Raw genomic sequence first — 22,614 nt, forward strand, 5'->3', positions numbered from 1 at the left:
TCAGAAAAAAAGAATTTAAAATTGAGTTTTATGTCACAGTTGTGTATTCACTACCTAGTACCCATTTCTTATGTTAGTTTGCACTGGGTCCTTTTTAAGGCTTTTCTTTATTTTACTTATAGTAGTCATTTGAGTAATTTACTTTAAATCTCCAAGCTTCCCCCCCCCCTTTTTTTTAATTGAAATTTTAGTTAACATACAGTGCATATTGGTTTCTCAGTAGAATTCGGTGATTCATCACTTACCTAGACACCCAGTGCTCATCCCAACAAGTGCCCTAGTTAGTATCCACCACCCATTTGGCCTGTCTCCCACTCACCTCCCCTCCAGCAACCCTCAGTTTGTTCTCTGTCGTTAAGAGTCTCTTGCAATTTGTTAAATCTCTGAACTTTTTATTTTCTACAGAACTTTAAAAAAAATACGGAGATTTTTTTTTTGATTCTTTGTGCTCTACACTTTAGTGGATGTGCGTGTGTGTGCTAACGTGAGTCTCTTCTGTACTCTACAATGTATGAGAATTAAAACTAGCTAGAGTTTTTTGGGGGTACCCTAGGTGGCTCAGTCAGTTAAGCATCTGACTCTTGGTTTCAGTTCGGATCATGATCTCAGCTTCATGAGTTCAAGCTCTGCATCTGGCTTGTGCTGGCAGTGCAGAGCCTGCTTGGGATTATCTCTCTCTCCCTTCTCTGCCTGTCCCCTGCTCGTGCTATCTCTGTCTCTCTCAAAATAAACAAATTAATTAAAAAAAAAAACCAAAAAACAGAGTTTCTACTAAAACATGCCACCTATCGGGGCGCCTGGGTGGCGCAGTCGGTTAAGCGTCCGACTTCAGCCAGGTCACGATCTCGCGGTCCGTGAGTTCGAGCCTCGCGTCAGGCTCTGGGCTGATGGCTCAGAGCCTGGAGCCTGTTTCTGATTCTGTGTCTCCCTCTCTCTCTGCCCCTCCCCCGTTCATGCTCTGTCTCTCTCTGTCCCAAAAATTAAAAAAAAAAACCTTAAAAAAAAAATAAAACATGCCACCTACAGAGCTTGTGAGAATATACCACTTTCTGATATCATTGTGACTTTTCGATCAACAAATCAAATATGATATTTGAGGTCTCACTATTCTCTTAGATTTAAATTACTGTTCTTAATATGTGTTGACCAGTAATTCATAAGTCAATGAAGAAAATCCTCTGGATGAGCACTCATGTAGTATAGATTGCATTGTACTAAAAGTATGAAACATTTGGTATGTTGTTTGGTTAATTTTTAAATTTTTAAATAAGGCCTCAATGTGATAAATTGTATGTCATTCATATGCATTAAACTACTTTAAATATTCTTAAAAGAATTTTGTGACATTGCAAGATTTTTTAAGTCCCTTTCAAAAGAGAAATATGAATTTTTAGATTTTCTCTGTTTTTCCTCACTTTACAGATGCAACAGCTTGAGAGACAAGTTATTGATGCTGAGCGTCAAGCAGAAAAAGCTTTCCAACAGGTAGGGTATAATTCTAGTTAAATGTTTTTCTCTACCAGTATAAACCTTGTTTTGCCCAAAACAGTCTTCAAAATAGTCTTTAACCCTTCTCTACATTTTATCTCTTTGACTGTTCTGTGAGCTGGATCCAGAGAGAAAATGGAGAGTCTAATGTTATTTTGCCCCTTAACAGAGTTCCAAAGGATAAAAATGTGTCCATTAGGAAGTCTTCTTTCCCGGAAAAACCAAATATGACTTTCAAGGCAATCGTAACCATAATGAAGTTTTAAATATAAATATGTTCATAGCAGTTTCTTTGATAGAAATAAAGAGTTGGAAATAATATGAATGCCATATTACAAGAGAATGAATAAGTGAACTGTATTCATTCCATGAAATAGTAAACAACCATTACAAATAATTATTACAGGGGCACCTGGGTGTCTCAGCCGGTTAAGCATCTGACTCTTGATCTCAGCTCAGGTCATGATCTCACAGTTTGTGGGTTCAAGCCCCACATCAGGCTCTGCGCTGATGGCATGAAGCCTGCTTGGGATTCTCTCTCTTCTTCTCTCTGCCCCTCCACTCTGTGTGTGTGTGCACACGCACTCTCCCTCTCAAAATAAATAAATAAACACTAAAAAATAATTATTACAAAAGACATACTAATATAGAAAAATGCTTAGAGTTATATTAGGAAAATATGAACACAAATTTTTACTTAGTATGTTAATAGGTATTTGGGAGAAAAGTCAAACCTTTGATAAGTCACTTAGTCCTGTCTGGGCCTTGACAACATTAAAATGAGTGTTTTCAGTGAGCTCACCAAGTGAGCCTTAAAGTTTGTCTAATGAGTCTCAATCCATACCTTCACATTTTATGAAAAGATCCTTGTCAGGTTCAGGCAAGTCAGGATTTTCAAAATTATTATTTTTTTTCTAGGAAGTATATAATAAATTTCTTATACATGTTCTAAATTTGTCATGTTTCTTCCCAAACGTAAGTACTACCAAATCTTGTTTTCACCTAAAAGACTTAATCTTGTATAGTAGATTGATTTAGTGGCCTGATAAATTTCTAAATAAACCCAGTCTAACCTAACCCTTTATTTTCTTTAATTAGTTATACTCAGGCGCGCCTGGGTGGTTCAGTCATTTGGCCATCTGACTCTTGATTTTGGCTCAGGTCATGATCTTACCAGTTTGTGAGTTCAAGCTCCACATTGGGCTCCGCAGTGTGGAGCCTGCTTGGGATTCTCTCTCTCACTCTCTCCCTGGCCCTTTGTCTCTCTGTCTCTCAAAATAAATTTTTAAAAATACTTACACTTAAAAGAGATTCCTAAAATTTTACTATGACAAATCTCAACCAGTGCAAGAGTAGAGAAAATAGTATAATGAACCCCCATCACCAGCTTTAACACTTAGTCAACTCAAGGCTAATCTATACCTCCATCCACTTTGTTCTTCTCCACCCCCACACCAAGTTATTTTGAAACAAATTCTAGACACCGTATTATTTCACCCATGAGTATATCAGCAACTAATCTGAAAATAAAGACTTAAAATCACAAGTATAGTACCATCATCACACCAGTAATTATTTAAAACCTCAAATTTAGGTATTGGTAGAAGTGTGAGTAGTAATGGTAAGGATTGATGCTGTGCTTGGTTTTTTATATTGTTTAGCTGGTAAGACCGAATGGTAATATCTGCACTTATAGCTATAAAAATCCAATAGTTACCAGTAAACTCATAAAAGGTCACTTACATTCTATGTTTATGTCACTGTCTGTCATTCTGTACTAAATGTCTTCGTCTTTTTCTATTGTAGGCTCTGTATGTATATGTACCTGTTTAGCCCGACACCCTACAGCACGCATTTGGCGGTTTGTCTACTTCTCTCTCTTGTCTTTCTCTTTACCTCCGTTTCTGACTTTGGCCTTTCTCGGTGACATCTCTCTCTACCTGTATATCCATGCTTGTCTCTCTGTCTGTTCTTCCCTATCTTTCCCTTCCCTTTCTTTCCTTTAACACCTCATAGTATAGGAAAAATAGAAGGAAACCGAGGATGGTTTTGTCTTGCCTTTTCTTAAATTAAAATTCTTAATTCATATGTGCAGCATAATTGTTTAGCTCTGAAAATTTAAGTATTTTTATTTGTGATTTTTTGGGGTTTTCTTCTATGATTCACTAGATCTTAAGAGAAAAAGAAAAAAAAAAAAAGAATCCCCATTCCCAATTTAAGGGAGGCAAGCCATGGCTGTTTGTAACCATTAGGGCCCAATGACTGATCTTCATAAACTAACAGGAAGAATTTCTTATTTGAAGTTGTCCTTTGAGGATATCACGTATAAAGTTATTTAATTCTGTGTGCTACATTTTACAGCAAAAAGACACTGTGATTGGCTAAATGGCCTTAAATCAAACCTCTCCTCCCGTAAAGAGTGAGAATTGCAAATCTCCCAAAATTTCTATGTAATTTAGCAAAATCTGTAGGTATCTGTATACTTATATTATACTATATATTATTGTATATTATACATATTATGCATTGTATGTTATACGTTATATAAATTACATATTATACATTCTGTACATCACACATTATACATCATATTACATACATAATGATTCTAAAAGTTTATAGGACATACAAACAGAGAGCAAATAAATCTCATGCACTAATTATATTACCTTTCTTTCTCAAGACTAAGTAAATGTTATTAATGTAGAGTAACTGAATCCTTTGCTATCTTTAACAGTTTCCATAGGACTGTGCCCTATCTGCTGTTTATGTTGCTTAAATTCAGCTTGTCCTTTGTCATTTAGTGAGATCCTAAGACTTAAACTGTATTTATGTTAACCAAAAAGGAACATTTCACTGCTAAAAGCAGTAGTCGGCTAAACCAGCTCAACTCTGCACCTTAGTGGTGTTCATTTTCCCTCTTGTTTTTAATGACTGGCATTACTTTACCTGTGCAACCCTTAAATAAGTTGACTATAGAAAAGAAATCATACATTTTTCCAAGAGAAATCTTGGCAATCTTTATTCTTAATACTGTAGCACCTTTTCATTGTAGTTGTTTAAAGTTTTGAAAGCAGAATGTGTAAATCTCATTGTACTTGTATTTCTGGGAGATGGATAAACAGCAAATTGCACATGTGGGAGATACTGATACAGAGGATTCATTCTCAAGTATATGATTAGGTGCATATTCCAATCTATTACACCAGTTTATGCTAACCAGTAAGGGGCACATAATTTCCCCCATAGAAATTTGTGTTGTCATTCTGTCCTTCTGGTCTCAGTTCCTTGCCTGTGTTTGATGCAGACCTGGTAGGACCTGGATTTTAAAGTTCCCTCTTGGGGCTCCTGGGTGGCTCATTCAGTTAAGCATCTGACTTTAACTCCGGTCACGATCTCATGGTTTGTGAGTTTGTGTTCTACATCAGGCTGTCAGCTCAGAGCACACTTTGGATCCTCTGGCTCCTTCTCTCTCTGCCCCTCCCCTGCTCATACACGCTCGCTCTCTCTCTCTCAAAGATAAACATAAAGACATTTTTTAAAAATTCCCTCTTGCCATTCTAATATGCAGGCTAATATGCCTTTCTGTGAAGTTGGTTCTTAATAAATGATTACTACTCATTCACGCTAATCTATGGGACCTTATAATGATTTGCTTCATTACGTGGAAACATACTATCCAGTGCTATTCCTTTTCACCTTCCGTGAGAATGGTTCTGGCCTCACTGCATAAATTCTAGAGCACTATCTCCAAAATAATTGTGTTTAAAATGTGATTGGGGGGCACCTGGGTGACCCAATCGGCTGAATGTCCGACTTTGGTTCATGATCTCATGGTTCGCTGCTGTCAGCTTGTCCGCGCAGAGCCTGCTTCGGATCCTCTGTCCCCCTCTCTCTGCCCCTCTCCCACTTGTGCTCCCCCCTCCAAAAAGATATGATTAGAATAATTGTTTAATTTGCAGTAAATTTTGAATAACTGGTAAACAGTCTGGGATTCAAAATGCCCTTATAATTCCTTTCTTCATTCTATGTTGGAATGATCAGGTATTTTTGTCATGCCATTGCAACATATATATAGAAAGAGAAACTTTCAACCTCCACTCAAAAATACAGTCACATCTTAATTATCTGTAGTGAGGTAGGGAGGGATGAGGTTAGAACAGGGAAGAAGAAAAGAGTAGTGTAGGTAATTACAACAGGAACAATATTTGCAGCTCCTGCTTTCTTCAGGGTGGGCAGGAAAATGAAAAACAGCATTAGGAGTCGTGTCAGTGTACCCAATACTACCCTCAAGGTTTGACGATTCACCAGAAGGACTCACAGAACCCAGAAAAGTCGTTATACTCATGGTTATGATTTATTACAGTGAAAGGATATAGAGTAAAATCAGCAAAGGAAAAATACACGTAGAGCAGAGTCCAGGAGAAACCAGGTATGAGTTTCCAGTTGTCCTCTCCCAGTGGAGTTACACAGGGGTGCACTTGATTCCCGTCAATGATATGTGACAACGTACAAAGCATTGCCAACCAGGGAAGCTCACCTGAGCCTTGGTATCCAGAATTTTTATTGCCCTGGCGGTGGGGATGGGGTGGTGGTGGTGTCAGTCTTGTAGACATGGAATGCATGCAAGACTGACCTTAGCTACTCAGAATCCGTCCCTGCACAGGTCAAACTGATACAATGTATCCCAGGACCCTGGGTTAGTGGGGGGGGTGGGGGGGAGGTATTCACCTTAAATCACATTGTTGACATAAAATATCTGGTGTGGTCCAATATCTCAGGTATGTAGAGTCTTATCAGGCAGGATATTACCAGGTCTCAGAGGTTATTTTTTCCAGGAGCTAATCAAGGACCAGTTCTTTTTTGGGAATGTGCAAGGTTTGAGTACCCCAAGTCTGCTGAGTTAACCCTTTACTGCAAAATAGCTCAGGGACCTCAGAAGAAATAAAGGCTTTGGGATAATGGCTGAGGAATGTGCTGAGATGTGTGGCTGCAACCAGAGGCTCTCCTGGAAGAAAAGGAGAAAGGTAGCCTAAAGTGCAAAGCATTCTTCACCAGAGGATATCCACATATAAGTAATTGCAAGAGTTTCTTTAGCGAACAATTTGAATTTGCAGATGTTTGTTATTGGCCAATCTCTGAGTAGTTAAAATTCTTACATGGTTCAGGTTAAATGAATAGAAAAAGAACTGGGCTATTTTCTGTGTACTTGTAGTGAGTTATTTTTAAAGGCTGCTTGGTTTTTCTGTAGGCCTCTTATCTTTTCTGAAGACCTATTATTCATACTCATTACCAAGGAAGGTTAGTAAATCCTGAAGAACTTGATCCTAACAAGACCACTTGGCAAGTCGGTTGCCTGTAACTACTTTGTGATCCTTCTCCCTAAGAGGTTTTGCCATTTTTGTCAGTATTTTTCTTGCTTAGAGAAGTTCTGTTTATCTACAAGTAATGGTTGCATTAAACAGTTGCACATGGCAAAGATTCATCTAAGGAGCTCTAACTGTAGCATTCACTCATAAAATGAGAACACTTTTCAAACTGGACATATTTTTCAGGGGATAAGAGCACTCCCAAATCATAGTTTTCTAGGACTGTAGACCTTTCCTAAGCAATAATAGGACAATTTTATTTTTATTTATTAAGATTTTTTTTTCAATGTTTGTTTATTTTTAAGAGACAGAGAGAGACAGAGCATGAGTTGGGGAGGGGCAGAGAGAGAGGGAGACAGAATCCAAAGCAGGCTCCAGGCTCTGAACTGTCAGCACAGAGCCCGATGTGGGGCTTGAACTCAGGAACTTCGAGATCTTGACCTGAGCTGAAGTCGGACGCCTAACCAACTGAGCCACACAGGCACCTCGTATTTTTATTCTTTTAAGTTTATTTTTATTTATTTTGAGAGAGACTGAGACAGAGCGAGTGGGGGAGGGTCAGAAAGAGAAGAAACAGAGAATCCCAAGCATGTTCCCTGCTGCCAGCACAGAGCCCAATGTGGGGCTTGAACTCACGAAACTGCAAGATCATGACCTGAGCCAAAACCAAGAGCTGGTTGTTCAACCGACTGAGCCACTCAGGCACCCCAATATTAGGGCAATTTTATGTGGCAGCCCAATGTTTGTAGGGTAGCTTGCTCCAACTTAATAAAAGGAGACTATAGGTATAGATCTGGTCTGGTGATAGTTATTTATATTCTTGTTCAGAATCTTCAACTTTTCTTGAGGTTTGTAGGAGCAGAACAATTTCTTCCCTTCTAGTTTCTTTGCCTTGTCTAATAATTAAATTGACATAAGACAGATTAACAGGAGTAAAACAAGTTTAAATTCATACATATGGGAGCTTCCTAAAAATATGAGACTCCAAAGAAGTGACCAAAGCAGGCAACTTTTACACGTTTTAGACAGGAAGGCAATCCATTTATGAAGAATTGACAAGACAAGGGGGTTTGGGCTTAGAGTAGTAAATTAGTGAAGAAGTAACAAGGTTTGTTTATACAGCCTTCTCAGGCCTTATATTCCCTATCTCTGGTGATAAGGATGCCTTCTTCCCTCCTGGTAGAGGAGGGGGTCATTTCCTGCTTTCAGGGGGACAAAGGAGCATCAGAGTGTTTTTATACCAGCTGTTTCTCGGGTAACTTTAATTCAAAATAATCCAGATGCCAAAGTAGCACATTTTGGCGAGCCAATTCTGCCCCCTGTTAGGTTTATCATCTATTCCTCTGTCCCTGAACTACCATTTGGACTTGGTCTCTGCTCTTCTCTGCTTCGACAGCTGTCGAGCTCCCTGTGTGGAACTGGCTGTGCCATCTTAAGAATGTTTCTTCGTATTTACTATCCAGCCCATGTCCTCCTCTGGCTTTTTCGTGATAACATCTCTGATGTAGACCTTTGTCCTTGACCTTTTGGTCTGCTCTTCCTGCAGAAAGCCTGCTATGTTACGTTAAAAATATAAATCTTAAGGTAACTTAAAATTATCACTTGGATAGTGGAATACAGGTTTGTCTCCTATTTTGTGTTTTGTTTTTTTTTAATGTTTATTTCTTTATTTTGAGAGAAAGAGGGAGCATGCAAGCAGGGGAAGGGCAGAGAGAAAGAATCCCAAGCCGACTCCATGCTGTCTGTGCAGAGCCCGACTTGGGGCTCGAACTCAATGACTGTGAGATCATGACCTGTGCCAAAATCAACAGTCGGATGCTTAACTGACTGAGCTACCCAGGTGCCCCTCTTTTATTTTTTAAATCTACTTTTATTTTTATGGTTTTCAGATATCTGGGTGGTATTTAAGTAGGACACATTTGGCATTACAGTTGAATTTACAATTCTGCAGTGAACCCACAGATGAAACCTTGTATTCATGGTTAAAAACAAAACAAAACTAATCTTAACACCCTCCTTCTAGAAGCCCTCATTAGTCAAGTATTTTTGAGCGTTAAGTGGATTCATCATGATCTTTCAGATGTGTTTTTAATAGTTTAAGATTTTTTCATCTAAATTATCATTGTTAATTTCTCAAATGCTTTTGCATATTTTTCTTCTTTGCCTCCTGCAATCTAAACAAAAATTACAAAAATTACATTCTTACCTATTCTTAGGACATGGAATAAAAGTCTTAATCTACAGTGCTCAGTACTTTATTTTCTTTCTTACTATCATTAGTATCTCACACATTCCTTCTAAGATTTCATATGCCCAGATGTGTTTTGCAACAGATCCAAGCAGAAATCAGTGCCTCTTAGATATTAAAATTAAGGCTTAACTCAACCCTGGGTCACACACCAGTCTCTTTGTCTTGCTGTATTTTTTCCCATTGCCTTTATCGCCTTGTATAACGTACTGTATGATTTTTACATTTTATTATATTTGTGATCTGTCTTATCCACTAGAATGTAATTTCTATGCAGAGATTTTATTCACTGATATCTTCCCAGGGCCCGGCACTTGGCTGCTATCCACTGAATGTTAAATGAATGAATCAATAAACCCTCACTGAATGCACTCTCCTACCTGTATCTTGATTCTCATAGTTTTTTTAATTTTTTGTGATTCCATCATTTGAAGCTTTCAAGTTCTTTTATTTTCCTTTTCCTTTCCATCATGTATGTGTTTCTTTTTCACCTAAGTTCAGTTTGTTTTCCCCAAATGTGCTATTATACAAGGTCATCCAATCTGATCGTCTCTCACTACTCACCTTCTTTATATTCCTGCTTCACTTAAAATTTGAAAAATTGAAGGCTGCAAACTTTCTGATTCCATACTCACATGAAATGCCTTGAATATTATCATTGTTCTAGTAAACATGTACATTACTTTAGATGATAGCAATATTCTGAGACTCTCTTATGTGCCCTTGTGTACCTCAAAGGTAACACCACTTGGTAAAATGGTCTTCAGACTTTATAATTATTAAATACATTAAATCGTGCTGTTCAATATTTTGTTTTATGATGATACCTTTTAGGAATCTATTTAATGTTAACATAAAAATTTCATGCATAATACCCTACGACCCAACAATTGGACTACTAGGCATTTATCCACGGGATACAGGTGTGCTGTTTTGAAGGGACACATGCACCCCAATGTTTATAGCAGCACTATCAACAATAGCCAAAGTATGGAAAGAGCCCAAATGTCCATCGATGGATGAATGGATAAAGAAGATGTGGTATATATATACAATGGAGTATTACTCGGCAATCAAAAAGAATGAAATCTTGCCATTTGCAACTACATGGATGGAACTAGAGGGTATTATGCTAAGTGAGATGAGTCAGTCAGAGAAAGACAAAAATCATATGACTTCACTCATAGGAGGACTTTAAGACACAGAACAGATGAACATAAGGGAAGGGAAGCAAAAATAATATAAAAACAGGGAGGGGGACAAAACAGAAGAGACTCATAAATATGGAGAACAAACTCCGTATGGAGTGGAGGGGCTGTGGGAGGGGGGATGGGCTAAATGGGTAGGGGCACTAAGGAATCTACTCCTGAAATCATTGTTTCGCTTTATGCTAATTTGGATGTAAATTTTAAAAAATAAAAAATAAAATTAAAAAAATATATATCTAAAAAATTAAATGCATAACATTAATTTTCTATCCTCTAAATTTAGGTACAAGTTATGGAAGAGAAATTAAAAGCAGCTAATATTCAAACCAGTGAATCAGAGACAAGGTTGTATAAAAAGTGTCAAGATCTGGAGACCCTAATACAGGAAAAAGATGACATTATTCAAAACTTGGAATTGCAACTTGAGGAACAGGTTGGGAAGAATTTGATCATTACAGTCTAAATACATGCATTTTAAATGCATTCTTACAGAGGTTAAAGAGAGAGAGAGCCCAAACTTCTGAATTTGGGTCAGAAATCTCATTTATTTGGTCAACTCATGGAGTCTAATCACATTTGTTGGTGAAAGGTACAAGTAAAATGGCATTCTCTTTAAGTCTGGGTGATTCCAAGGCCATATCTAACACTTTTTGGATGTGACTGTGCTCCTTAACATTCAAACTTTAGACTTTTAACTTGAAAACACTTGGTTAGCAGCAGGCATTTCTGTCTGTGAAATGTTTGAAATAGATGTTTGCCTTAACATTTTTAGGGTATTGGAAATATTTATGGAACATTGTATTTTAAATGTATGTGTGATGCTAATCCTGTTTAAAAATGTGCATACTGTTTTAAACCACTTTATTGAGATTAAGTATAGTTTCTAGTTTATTTTAAAATTTTATTAAGAAAAAAAATTGCATTGGGGCGCCTGGGTGGCTCAGGCTCAGTCAGTTAAGCGTCCGACTTCAGCTCAGGTCACGATCTCGCGGTCCGTGAGTTTGAGCCCCGCGTCGGGCTCTGGGCTGATGGCTCAGAGCCTGGAGCCTGCTTCCGATTCTGTGTCTCCCTCTCTCTCTGCCCCTCCCCCGTTCATGCTCTGTCTCTCTCTGTCTCAAAAATAAATAAAGGTTAAAAAAAAAAATTAAAAAAAAAAAAAAAGAAAAACAATTGCATTGACATAATTTGTTTAGGGGCACCTGGGTGGCTCAGTTGGTTAAGCGCCCGACTCTTGATTTTGGCTCAGGTCATGATCCCAGGGTCATGGGATCAAGCCCCACGACAGCCTCCTCAGTGAGCATGGAGCCTGCTTAAGATTCTCTCTCTCCCCCTGCTTCTCCTCACCCCCTCTAAAAGATAAAAAATAAAGGGTTATTTGCTTAAATCATCATTTAGCATCATTTAAATATGACCACTATGAAATTATTAAGTACTTTAAATTGTTTTTTATCTTAACCGTTTATTTTCATTTCTCTGGGAATCAGTACTTGTTTAGCTCAGTGGTTTTTAACTTTCACCACGTCCCACCTCCCACCCACTGTGATTTATATGACAGTCATATTCTTGTAATTTTATGACCATAACCAGATTTTAAGGTTGGTAAATGTGAGCTAGAGTTTTTTTCTTTCAATTTTTTTCTGGGTCTTTTAAAACTGTATTAAAAAAAAAACAAATAAAAACTTGCATTTGAGGGGAAAACAAACCATGCTCCAGGGGAGATTCTAATTTCCCTCTCCCTAGCCTGGTTGACTGCTATCCCACTGTTATAAACCCTAGACCATTTACAGAAATTGTTTACTTTACTGATAAATTCAGTGGATGGATTTCAATATATGATCTTTCAGAGAAAGCAGTTGTTAAAACTAATAATATTTGCATATGCCTTTGTGTTTGTTATTATATCTGCTGGACAATTGTTTTATTTTTTACTCTATTTGAAGTATTTTACTGTATATTGAAGGTCAATGTGTTAACTTGGTAACAGGTTTTAAGTGAATTTGTCTATCATATTTATGATGTAAAATTTCCAGATCACTGAGCCTATGTTTGAACTAAACTGCTAATGTTATTTCAGAAACAAATAAGGATACAAGAAGCTAAAATAATAGAAGAGAAAGCAGCTAAGATCAAAGAATGGGTAACACTTAAATTAAATGAGGTATTTATTGCTATATCTTGCCTTTTCTTTACCTTTTACTTCTTTTGAATAGATAAGTCATCAGAATATCTGATCATTCTGAATGAAACAAAATTCTGATCAGTTGGTGGTGCTGCTGTCTTTTGGTAAACGTGAGACAGGTAGCTTTTATTTTTATGTCCAATGTATTTCTAAAATTAAAAATATTGATAGGCTCGTAGTAAACAGCTTAAGTAGCCCCATTCTAACTAGTTGATTTTAGTTCTAATTAGTTAATTTTAAATAGTTATAGAACATATGTGTGTATATCATAAAATTAATGTGTTCAGTATCATCTTGAGAAGAACGCATTAGTTTATATGGCACATTAAATGCTGAAATAATTTGGTTTAAAATAATTTTACAGTGGGAAAGGCATGGGGGTGAAAATATTTGAAACTCTCAGCTTTAGGGGCACCTGGGTGGCTCAGTCAGTTGAGCATCTGTCTCTTGATTTTGGCTCAGGTCATGATCTCAGGGTCGTGGGATTGAGCCCCTTGTTGGACTGCTGATCACGGAGCCTGCTTGAGATTTTCTGCCCCTGTCTCCTGCTTGCGCTCTCTAAAAAAAAAAAAAAAAAAAAAAAAAAAAGTCACAGTTCTGGAAAAAATAAATGTAAAGCCATGATTATCTAGGTTGATAACTATGCTGATAAATTCATCTGATATTTTCTCATCATTTCTTTTGTATTTTGCTTACATGTAATTAGGTAGTAACATTTTAAAAATTCATAATTTATTAGTACATTTTAGAAATGTTATTTCTGTATAAAAGAATACAATTATGTCCTTTCAGCTGGAAGTAGAGAATCAGAATCTTCGTTTGATCAACCAAAGTCAAACTGAAGAGATAAGAACAATACAGTCAAAACTACAAGGTATGAGTATTTTGACTAAGATAGCTTAGTTTGGGTTTATTAGGCTATATGGAATTTTACTGTTGAGCACTTAAAATAGCACTAGCACAACCAAATAATTGAATTTTACGTTTTATTTAATTTGAGTGGATTTTAATTTAAATAGCCAACATGTCCATATCAGCACAGCTAGCCAATTGGAGATAACCCAACAGGGGTAATATTAATTTGAATGTTTAATTTCAGGTGTGTTTGCTTAAAAAACATCAGTTATTTTATTTTCTGTTTTCACTTGCATTGCAGTGATATTCAATAGTGATTGAAATTCTTATAGCCTGAATATTTTGAGCAACATTTTATAATAAGAATAATAAACTCTTTGCATTTTTTAATGCTTTGGGTTACTTTCTTCCTTTTCAACTCAAAAGCCTAAAGATGGGTGGTAGAGTTAGAGATAGAGATTTACTTAGTATGCTATTTTGGTGATCACCACTCAAGTGCACATTGAGCTGAAGACAAGATGAATCCACAGGGTTATTAGACCCTGGGCTAGTCTAGTGGTTTTCAAACTTATTTAGTAACAGAACCCTTTTCAAAACAGTATTTTTTTATCAAGATATAAAACAGTGAAAGCAGTGTTAGGTGATGGTCCATAGTTTTGCAGACTCGCTTTACTCATGCCTCACCTTTTTTTTTTTTAATTTTTGTTTAATTTATTTTTTTAATTTACATTCAAGTTAGTTAGCATATAGTGCAATAATTATTTCAGGAGTAGATTCTTTAATGCCCCTTACCCATTTAGCCCTTCCCCCTCCCACAACCCCTCCAGTAACCCTCTGTTTGTTCTCCATATTTAAGACTCTCTTATATATTCGTCCCCATCCCTGTTTTTATATTATTTTTGCTTCCCTTCCCTTATGTTCATCTGTTTTGTATCCTAAAGTCCTCATGTGAGTGAAGTCATAGGATATTTGTCTTTCTCTGACTAATTTCGCTTAGCATAACACCTTCTAGTTCCACCACGTAGTTGCAAATGGCAAGATTTCAATCTTTTTGATTGCTGAGTAATACTTCATTGTGTATATATACCACATCTCCTTTATCCATTCATCCATCAGTGGACATTTGGGCTCTTTCCATACTTTGGCTATTGTTGACAGCGCTGCTATAAACATTGGGGTGCATGTGCCCCTTCAAAACAGCACACCTGTTTCCCTTGGATAAATACCTAGTAGTGCAATTGCTGGGTCATACGGTAGTTCTATTTTTAATTTTTTGAGGAAGCTCCATCCTGTTTTCCAGAGTGGCTGCACCAGTTTACAGTCCCACCAGCAGTGCAAAAGAGATCTTCTTTCTCCGCATCCTCACCAACATCTGTTGTTGCCTGAGTTGTTAATGTTAGCCATTCTGACAGGTGTGAGGTGGCATCTCATTGTGGTTTTGGTTTGTATTTCCCTGATGATGAGTGATGTTGAGCATTTTATCATGTGTTGATTGGCCATCTGGATGTCATCTTTGGAGAAGTGTCTATTCATGTCTTTTGCCCATTTCTTCACTGGATTATTTGTTTTTTTGGGTGTGGAGTTTGAGAAGTTCTTTATAGATTTGGGATACTAACCCTTTATCTGATATGTCGTTTGCAAACATCTTCTCCCATTCTGTCGGTTGCCTTTTAGTTCTGCTGATTGTTTCCTTCACTGTGCAGAAGCTTTTATTTTGATGAGGTCCCAGTAGTTTATTTTTGCTTTTGTTTCCCTTACCTCTGGAGACGGAGACGTGTGGAGTAAGAAGTTTCTGAGGCCAAGATCAAAGAGGTTTTTGCCTGCTTTCTCCTCGAGGATTTTGATGGCTTCCTGTCTTACATTTAGGTCTTTCATCCATTTTGAGTTTATTTTTGTGTATGGTTTAAGAAAGTGGTCTAGGTTCATTTTTCTGCATGTCGCTGTCCAGTTTTCCCAGCAGCACTTGCTGAGGAGACTGTCTTTTTTCCATTGGATACTCTTTCCTGCTTTGTCAAAGATTAGTTGGCCATATGTTTGTGGATCCATTTCTGGGTTCTCTATTCTGTTCCATTGATTTGAATGTCTGTTTTTGTGCCAGTACCATACTGTCTTGATGATTACAGCTTTCTGATACAGCTTGAAGTCCGTACTCATGCCTCTTCTTTCACCCACTATGACATTTCCACAAAGCCCTGGGATTTCACAGAATTCATTGGAAAAATACTGGCATTGTAGAGGTGCATGGGCTTTGAAGTCAACTTTAACGCCCTACAATTTCATAACTGTGTTACATTTCTGGATTTTTTTTTTTTTTTACATCAGTAAAATGGTAATGGTAATAGTGCCTTCCTGGTTCCACAAGAGGTTGTCAATTTTAAGACCTATGAAATTGTTTTGTCTAATGCATGTTAATACTTATGGCTCTCATTTTGTAAGGGAAAAAGCTCCTGTTTTCCTTTTCCCTCAATGCATCTGACACCAGATGTGTGCAAGTTTTTCCCACACAAAGCAATTCTCCGGTTCCCAGAAGACACAAACTGGGTGTCCTACAAATTTAACTCAATTCTGATATTATCTACTTAAAATTAGCATCAGATCTTACAGCTTAAAGTTGTTCCCACAAAACTACCCCCCACCACATCAGATACCACTTCAAACACAGTTGTAAGTATTGGTTTTCAGCCCCACTTCTGCCAAACTGGGTCTAAATCAAAGGTTCCCACGACCCTCCTCAGGTTTGATAATTTTCTAGAGCAGCTCACAGAACTCAAACAAACACTTTACTTACCAGATTACTGGTTTATTACAAAAGATATAACTTAGGAACCGCCAGATGGAAGAGATGTAGAGGGCGAGGCTTAGAGAAGGGGCATAGAGCTTCCATGCTCTCTGTGTGCACACCACCCTCCCAGCACCTTCACTTGTTCATCATCCTGGAAGCCCATCCTTTTGGGTTTTTATGGCGGCTTCATTATGTCAGCTTGACTGACTGAATCATTGGCCATTGGTGATTAAGTCAATTTTCAATCCTCTGCTCCCCTGAGGTCAGAGGCAGGATGGGTGGAGGATGAGGCTCAATGTTCCAACCTTCTAATCCCCCCCCCCACAACGTGGTTGGTTCCCCAGGCAACCAGCCCCCATCCTGAGGCTATTTAGGGGCTTTCCAAAAATCACCTCATCAACACAAACTCTGATGTCCTTGAAAGAGCTTGTTCTGAAAACAAAAGACACTTTTATTGCTCTTACCACTTAGAAAATCCCAAGGGTTTTAGGAGCTGAATGCCGGGAACCATGGATGTAGACCAAGATATATATTTCTTCTATCACACAGTTTCTCCACCTGTATGATGAGAAGTCAGTGTCCACCTAGTTGATTTGGAATTCCATATTTACATATGGAATCATTGACACAGATTGAATATAATAAGCCTACTCTGAAAAAGCTGATATTTTACCTGATATTCTTAGCTTGTAATTCTAGTCTTCAGTGGCAGTCTCTTCAGTCTTGTAGACTAAGGGGTATTAATCCTTGGGGCCTAGGCTTGGACTGGAGAAGAATAGATACAATCATGTAGATATACTATAGTACTTTATTTATTTATTTATTTATTTTTTTTTCAACGTTTTTTATTTATTTTTGGGACAGAGAGAGACAGAGCATGAACGGGGGAGGGGCAGAGAGAGAGGGAGACACAGAATCGGAAACAGGCTCCAGGCTCCGAGCCATCAGCCCAGAGCCTGACGTGGGGCTCAAACTCCCGGACCGCGAGATCGTGACCTGGCTGAAGTCGGACGCTTAACCGACTGCGCCACCCAGGCGCCCCTATAGTATAGTACTTTAAAAATGTATATGCAAATATATGATTATTAAAATACTGTGGATTAGTTCTGTGAGAGATAATCAACATGAGAATAATAAAAGTACACCCAAAAGAATACACTATAGATAAGATATTTTTCTTATGCTCCACTCAGTTATCAGCTGCTATTTAATTTAACCCTTTGGTGCTCTCCCAGAGGTAAGAATTTAATTTTTTTGGAAACTTTTCTTACTATCACTGGGATCTCCATGCTTTTAATCTTGTAAACAGGGGTGTTAGAAGATGGATTAAATCTGTAATTAATACTGCATGAGCTATCTAAATTCTCTGTCTAGAAACTGCCCCTTCTCCTTTTTTTTCCTCTAACGCAGTGATGAAGGCTCGCCATATTGTGGTCATGTTACATCAAGCCCCTCTTTCTGCTCTCTTGGAAGAAGCAAACCGAAAACTAAGATAGCAAAAGTTATTACAGTGATCATGTGATATTTGCCCCAGTGATGATCTGAATTTCCTTTAGTTGTCTTGGCAACTTTCCTCACCATTAGTAGCATTACTACCTAATCAAATTTTACCAGTTCTTGACTGCTATTTACCAGTACGTGACTTTGCAAGAAGCAACAACCTCTACTTGTTTACAATCTGTTTTTTATTTGTTTGTGTTTTTGTTTGAGAACTTTTTTTTTTTTGAAGTTTTCTTATGTTTATTTTTGAGAGAGAGAGAGAGACAGAGCATGAGCTGGGAAGGGGCAGAGAGAGGGAGACACAGAATCTGAAGCAGGCTCCCGGCTCCGAGCTGTCAGCGCAGAGCCCAGTGCAGGGCTCGAATGCACAAACTGTGAGTTCATGACCTGAGCCGAAGTCGGCTGCTCAACCGACTGAGCCACCCAGGCGCCCCTATTTGAGAACTACTTTTAAAGGGATTCAATATTTTTCTCTCTGCAGTTAAAAAATATTTAGAACATTCGAAGTATATAAACAGGTTTAAACATTAGCATGTGATGCCAGACATTGAGGTTTCCATGTTACTGTACATAAATTAAGATGAACTGCAGGCTTTTTTCTGGTATAAAGAGTAAGTTGTCCAGATCTTATATGCTTTGGTTCTGTGTTTAATAAACTATTGTAAAAAAATTCCAATCTTGATTTTGATTAATGATCTTGCAGAAGTTCAGGGGAAGAAGTCATCCATTGTCTCTACACCAAAGTTCTCGGAAGGCCAGCGCCTAAGCAGTTTGACCTTTGGGTGCTTTTTATCCCGAGCAAGGAGTCCTCCTCAAGTAGTAAAATCTGTGGAAATGAGCAAGATATCATCTAAAGAACCTGACTTCACTGAGGGAAAAGACATAGAAGGTATTTATGGATTAGAAGAATCTACTTTGACATTTTTTTAAATTTGTTTTAATGTTTATTTATTTTTGAGAGAGAGACAGAGTGTGAGTGGGAAAGGGGCAAAGAGAGGGAGACACAGAATCCAAAGCAGGCTCCAGGCTCTGAGCTGTCAGCACAGAGCCTGATGCGGGGCCTGACCTCACGAATCGTGAGATCATGACCTGAGTTGAAGTTGGACGCTCAACCAACTGAGCCATCCAAGTGCCCCTACTTTGACATTTTTTAAAAAGAAAAAATAGTTTGTTAAGATTCATCCAAATATAGATTGATTTTCCTTGTTTTTTTTTTTTTCTTGACAAGTTGATGTTTTATGAAAATGTTTTTAAAGAGCAATCCAGCCTTTAATCTGTATAGCTAGTTATCTTGTGTGTTGTTTTGAAAGTCTTTGCCAAGAATGCATAGGAGACACTGATTTTCCTCTCTTGGTACTTTTTCCTGAAGTAGGTAGCAGTGATATTTAATTTTTTTTAAGGTTTTATTTATTTATTTTTGAGAGAGACAGAGACAATGTGAGCAGGGGAGGGGAAGAGAGAGAGAGAGAGAGAGAAGGAATCCCAAGTAGGCTCCCCACTGCCAGCACAGAGCCTGATGCGGGCCTTGAACCCACAAAACCATGAGATCATGACCTGAGCCGAAACCAAGAGTTGGACGCTTAACCTACTGAGCCACCCAGGTGCCCCAGTAGCAGTGATATTTAAAATTAAAAAGTTCACCTTCACACCTATAAGGTACTTGTTTTAGCTGAGTTTCACATTAGAACAATGAACTTACTATTATTTACTTAAAACATTTTAAAATTACTTGATGTTAAATATAAAGTTAAATATGGCATAGTAAACTTATAAAGAAAAAGAACACCAGGGGACAATTCAGTGAGTGCTTTGATTTTCCCTTTCCCGTTTTGCTTCAAAGAGGAGAATACTTGCTTTGATTTTCCCTTTTCCGTTTTGCTTCAAAGAGGAAAATATTTGATAGATGTTTTAAGTCCTGGACCTGTGTGCAGATTTCTATCCTTCTTTTGTTTGTAAAGCCCCTTTAAATTTTGCTCTGTTGTCAGCTGCTGGCTTTGCCACCTGTAGTGTGACTTTGCCCAAATATTTTAAAGGCTTGAATTTGCATCTGCTCACTTTTCAGTTCCTGCTTCCTTCCTCCAAAGGAGAAAAACTACAGCCCCAAAAGCTGTCTATGTGCTTGGTTTTAAAATCCTGAAAACTACATAATGTTTTTCCAGTCGGAGTTCTCCTTTGCTACTTGCTTTTCTGATGTTAGTTGCAATTTTCTTCTCTTTTTTGAGAAGTCATTTTAATTTCCCCTCTGCTTTCTAATGGTCAGTTAAGCATAGCTCAGTACAGTGGGGGTTGCCTGTCCTGAAGCTCTTGTTCACATGCAAATTTAACAAATTGCCTGATGCCAAATCACAGAGTTTATTTGTTCAGCCTCTATTTCCTTGTTATTAAGGTCATATCTACATTTAAAAGTTTCTCTTATACTCTTTTTTTTAATGTTTATTTATTTTTGAGAGAGCGCGAGAGAGGACGCACGCGCACAAGCAGGGGAAGGGCAAAAAGCGAGAGAGACAGGATCCGAATGGGGCTCTGTGCTGACAGCAGACAGCCCGATGTGGGGCTCCAACTCACGAACTGCAAGATCATGACCTGTGCCAAAGTCAGTCACTTAACCCATTGAGCCGCTGAGGCACCTCCTCTTACACTCTTGAACCTAAATTTTTAGCTCGCTGTTTATGAAGCCCCTGGTTCATTTCATTAATTATATGGTAAACAAAAGTAAGCCGTGTGGAAAGACATTGTTAAAAAACATTGTTTTTGTTGTAAAAACACATTTGTATATATGAATAAACCAAAAGTAGAGTGAGGAGGGCTTTTCTGCGTTTATGTTTCTTCATGGCTGTGCATATTTCATGTATGGAAGCCTCGGAACAAAGTTTGTTTGTTTTTTAAACTATAGCTTTGTATTTATTATGTTTAAATTTACTTATGATTTTGAAAATTTAGTTGAAAGAAGGCTGTCATTTGCTTTGAAACAGAATCAGTGGTATTCTTTGGTGGCTGCTTTTTTTGATAGTCAGAGTTGCCCTGTTTCCCATTTTGCTTCTTTCATTTTAAACCATTGTCGGTTTCCTTTTACCCAACGTGTTTCTTTGTAAAAAGGGGTTTAATTTTCATACTATTCTATTGAAGTGTTAGGACTCATATTCTATATAGAGCTTACAGTTTTCAAAGTTGGGTTTCAACAAGACACACAACTAAAGGATAATGTAAATTAACCTTATTCATATGAAAATTCCACTTTTTATAGTGTAGGTACGTAAAGCTTCGTGTACAGAGAGTTGACATTATTAAAGGCAACATGCCAATATGATGTATGCTTTTCTAGAAATGGAAATTCCAGAAAAGTCAGGCGAGAACCAAATCCAGGAAAACAACCGGGGTCCGAGAACATTGCATCAAACCACTTGTGTCTCAGAACAGAATCGGAAAACAAGAACAAGCTTTGCAACAGATGGTGGCACGTCCCAGAATTCTGGGGCTCCAGGGAGTGACTGGAGTTCGGACGAGGAAGGTGGGAGCAAAGGAAGATCCAAGAGCAGGTACACGTCCACCCTTTCCAGTCACACGTCAGAGGAAGGCGTCCAGGGTAGCAGAATGGGCAGCGAGGCGTATCTGACAGCATCCGATGACAGCAGTTCCATATTTGAAGAAGAAACTTTTGGCATAAAGAGACCGGAGCATAAGAAGCTGTATTCTTGGCAACAGGAGGCACAGTGGAAAGCTCAGAATTGTCCCCTTGGAAAGGGAAATTCTGAATCAGATAAAAAGGAGCACGATAGTTCATCGGATGAACTGAATAAAAAATTTCAGTCTCAAAGACTGGATTATTCATCTTCATCCAGCGAGGCTAATACACCAAGCCCTATTTTGACCCCAGCTTTGACTCCAAAGCATCCTAACTCACTTTCTGGAAAAGGAACACAATTAGTGCCTTCATCAAACCTGCCACCCCCGAAGTTAAGGATTCCTAATGTTTTCAGTATAAGTGTGGCACTAGCCAAAAGGCACTTAAGCCAGCCACAGTTAAGTTCTGATAGGATGTTTGGTACAAACAGAAATGCCATCAGCATGATCCGGCCGCTCAGACCTCAGGAAACAGATCTTGATCTAGTTGATGACGACGGTACAGAAATTTTAGAGAATATGGACACTAGTTGTGATGACGGATTGTTTTCCTATGACTCCCTGGAGTCCCCTTGCTCTGACGACCAGGAAAGCTGTGACTCAGCCAAGAAGCCGGCCTGCAGCAAACCACCAACTCCGCCCCTGCACCGGTTTCCCTCTTGGGTAAATGACATTGCCGTGTGCAACGCATGCATGCTGGCTTTTTCCTAAACCGGCGTTTACGTTTTACTTTCTTCTCCTATTTCTTTTCAGGTCCAGATTGTTCTGAAAAGTCTCGGTGTTCAGAGTACCATTTCCCTTTCTCTTTCCCTACTGAGTTCTGAGTCAATTGAGAAATAAGGGAAGGTGAAGACAGGCAGGAGATCAAAACATTACCTTTCTTACTGATAAAACTGATTTTAGAGAGTTGGTCGGCAAATGAGCTTTCCGATACTGAACTCAGAATTCGCTAGATTTATTCATCCAGTCCCAGGTAACCCTAGACCGCTAGACGTCTGTTCCTCTTGGGTAGCTTATAGCCCAGGGAAAGAACAAATGGTGTTTCTTGCATGCCTTTACTTCTCAAGAGAAAGGAGCAAGGAGGGTGCTCGGCTCTGCCTGTCCAGTTTCTCATTCTAAGCTTGCCAGTCGCATTAAGCCATCCCTCCTCCTTGGGAAGGAGAAATGAATGGTTGGAGAGGGACCCAGAGTGTTCAGTTACTAGAGTTCCCTGCACATGGAAGGAAACATCAGGGGTGGGGAAGAATTGTTCCTCCTACCTGTGTGATATCTTGGACAAATTCGCAACTAGGACACCTAACTCTTATTGGTCATCAGTTTTTGTGCTTAATCATTTACTTGATTGGCTTTTTTTTTTTTAATTT

At 38.3% G+C, this 22,614-nt stretch overlaps 1 protein-coding gene across 3 annotated transcripts in view; it reads left to right on the forward strand.

Moving 5' to 3' along the window:
* PLEKHH2 (pleckstrin homology, MyTH4 and FERM domain containing H2) overlaps positions 1-22,614 on the forward strand; it is a 115,617-nt gene that overhangs the window by 28,312 nt on the left and 64,691 nt on the right. For all 3 annotated transcript variants that reach the window (XR_006300938.1, XM_043603280.1, XM_043603279.1), the window contains exons 3-8: positions 1,423-1,485; positions 10,597-10,746; positions 12,388-12,471; positions 13,285-13,366; positions 18,333-18,518; positions 20,952-21,913. Coding sequence is in view for 2 of the 3 variants with exons in the window: in XM_043603280.1 (XP_043459215.1) it covers positions 1,423-1,485; positions 10,597-10,746; positions 12,388-12,471; positions 13,285-13,366; positions 18,333-18,518; positions 20,952-21,913 (1,527 nt within the window). In the remaining variant the exon portion in view is untranslated. The remainder of the gene's footprint in view (positions 1-1,422; positions 1,486-10,596; positions 10,747-12,387; positions 12,472-13,284; positions 13,367-18,332; positions 18,519-20,951; positions 21,914-22,614) is intronic.

The sequence above is a fragment of the Prionailurus bengalensis genome, chromosome A3 (assembly GCF_016509475.1).
Source record: "Prionailurus bengalensis isolate Pbe53 chromosome A3, Fcat_Pben_1.1_paternal_pri, whole genome shotgun sequence".
NCBI classification, from domain to species: Eukaryota; Metazoa; Chordata; class Mammalia; order Carnivora; family Felidae; genus Prionailurus; species Prionailurus bengalensis.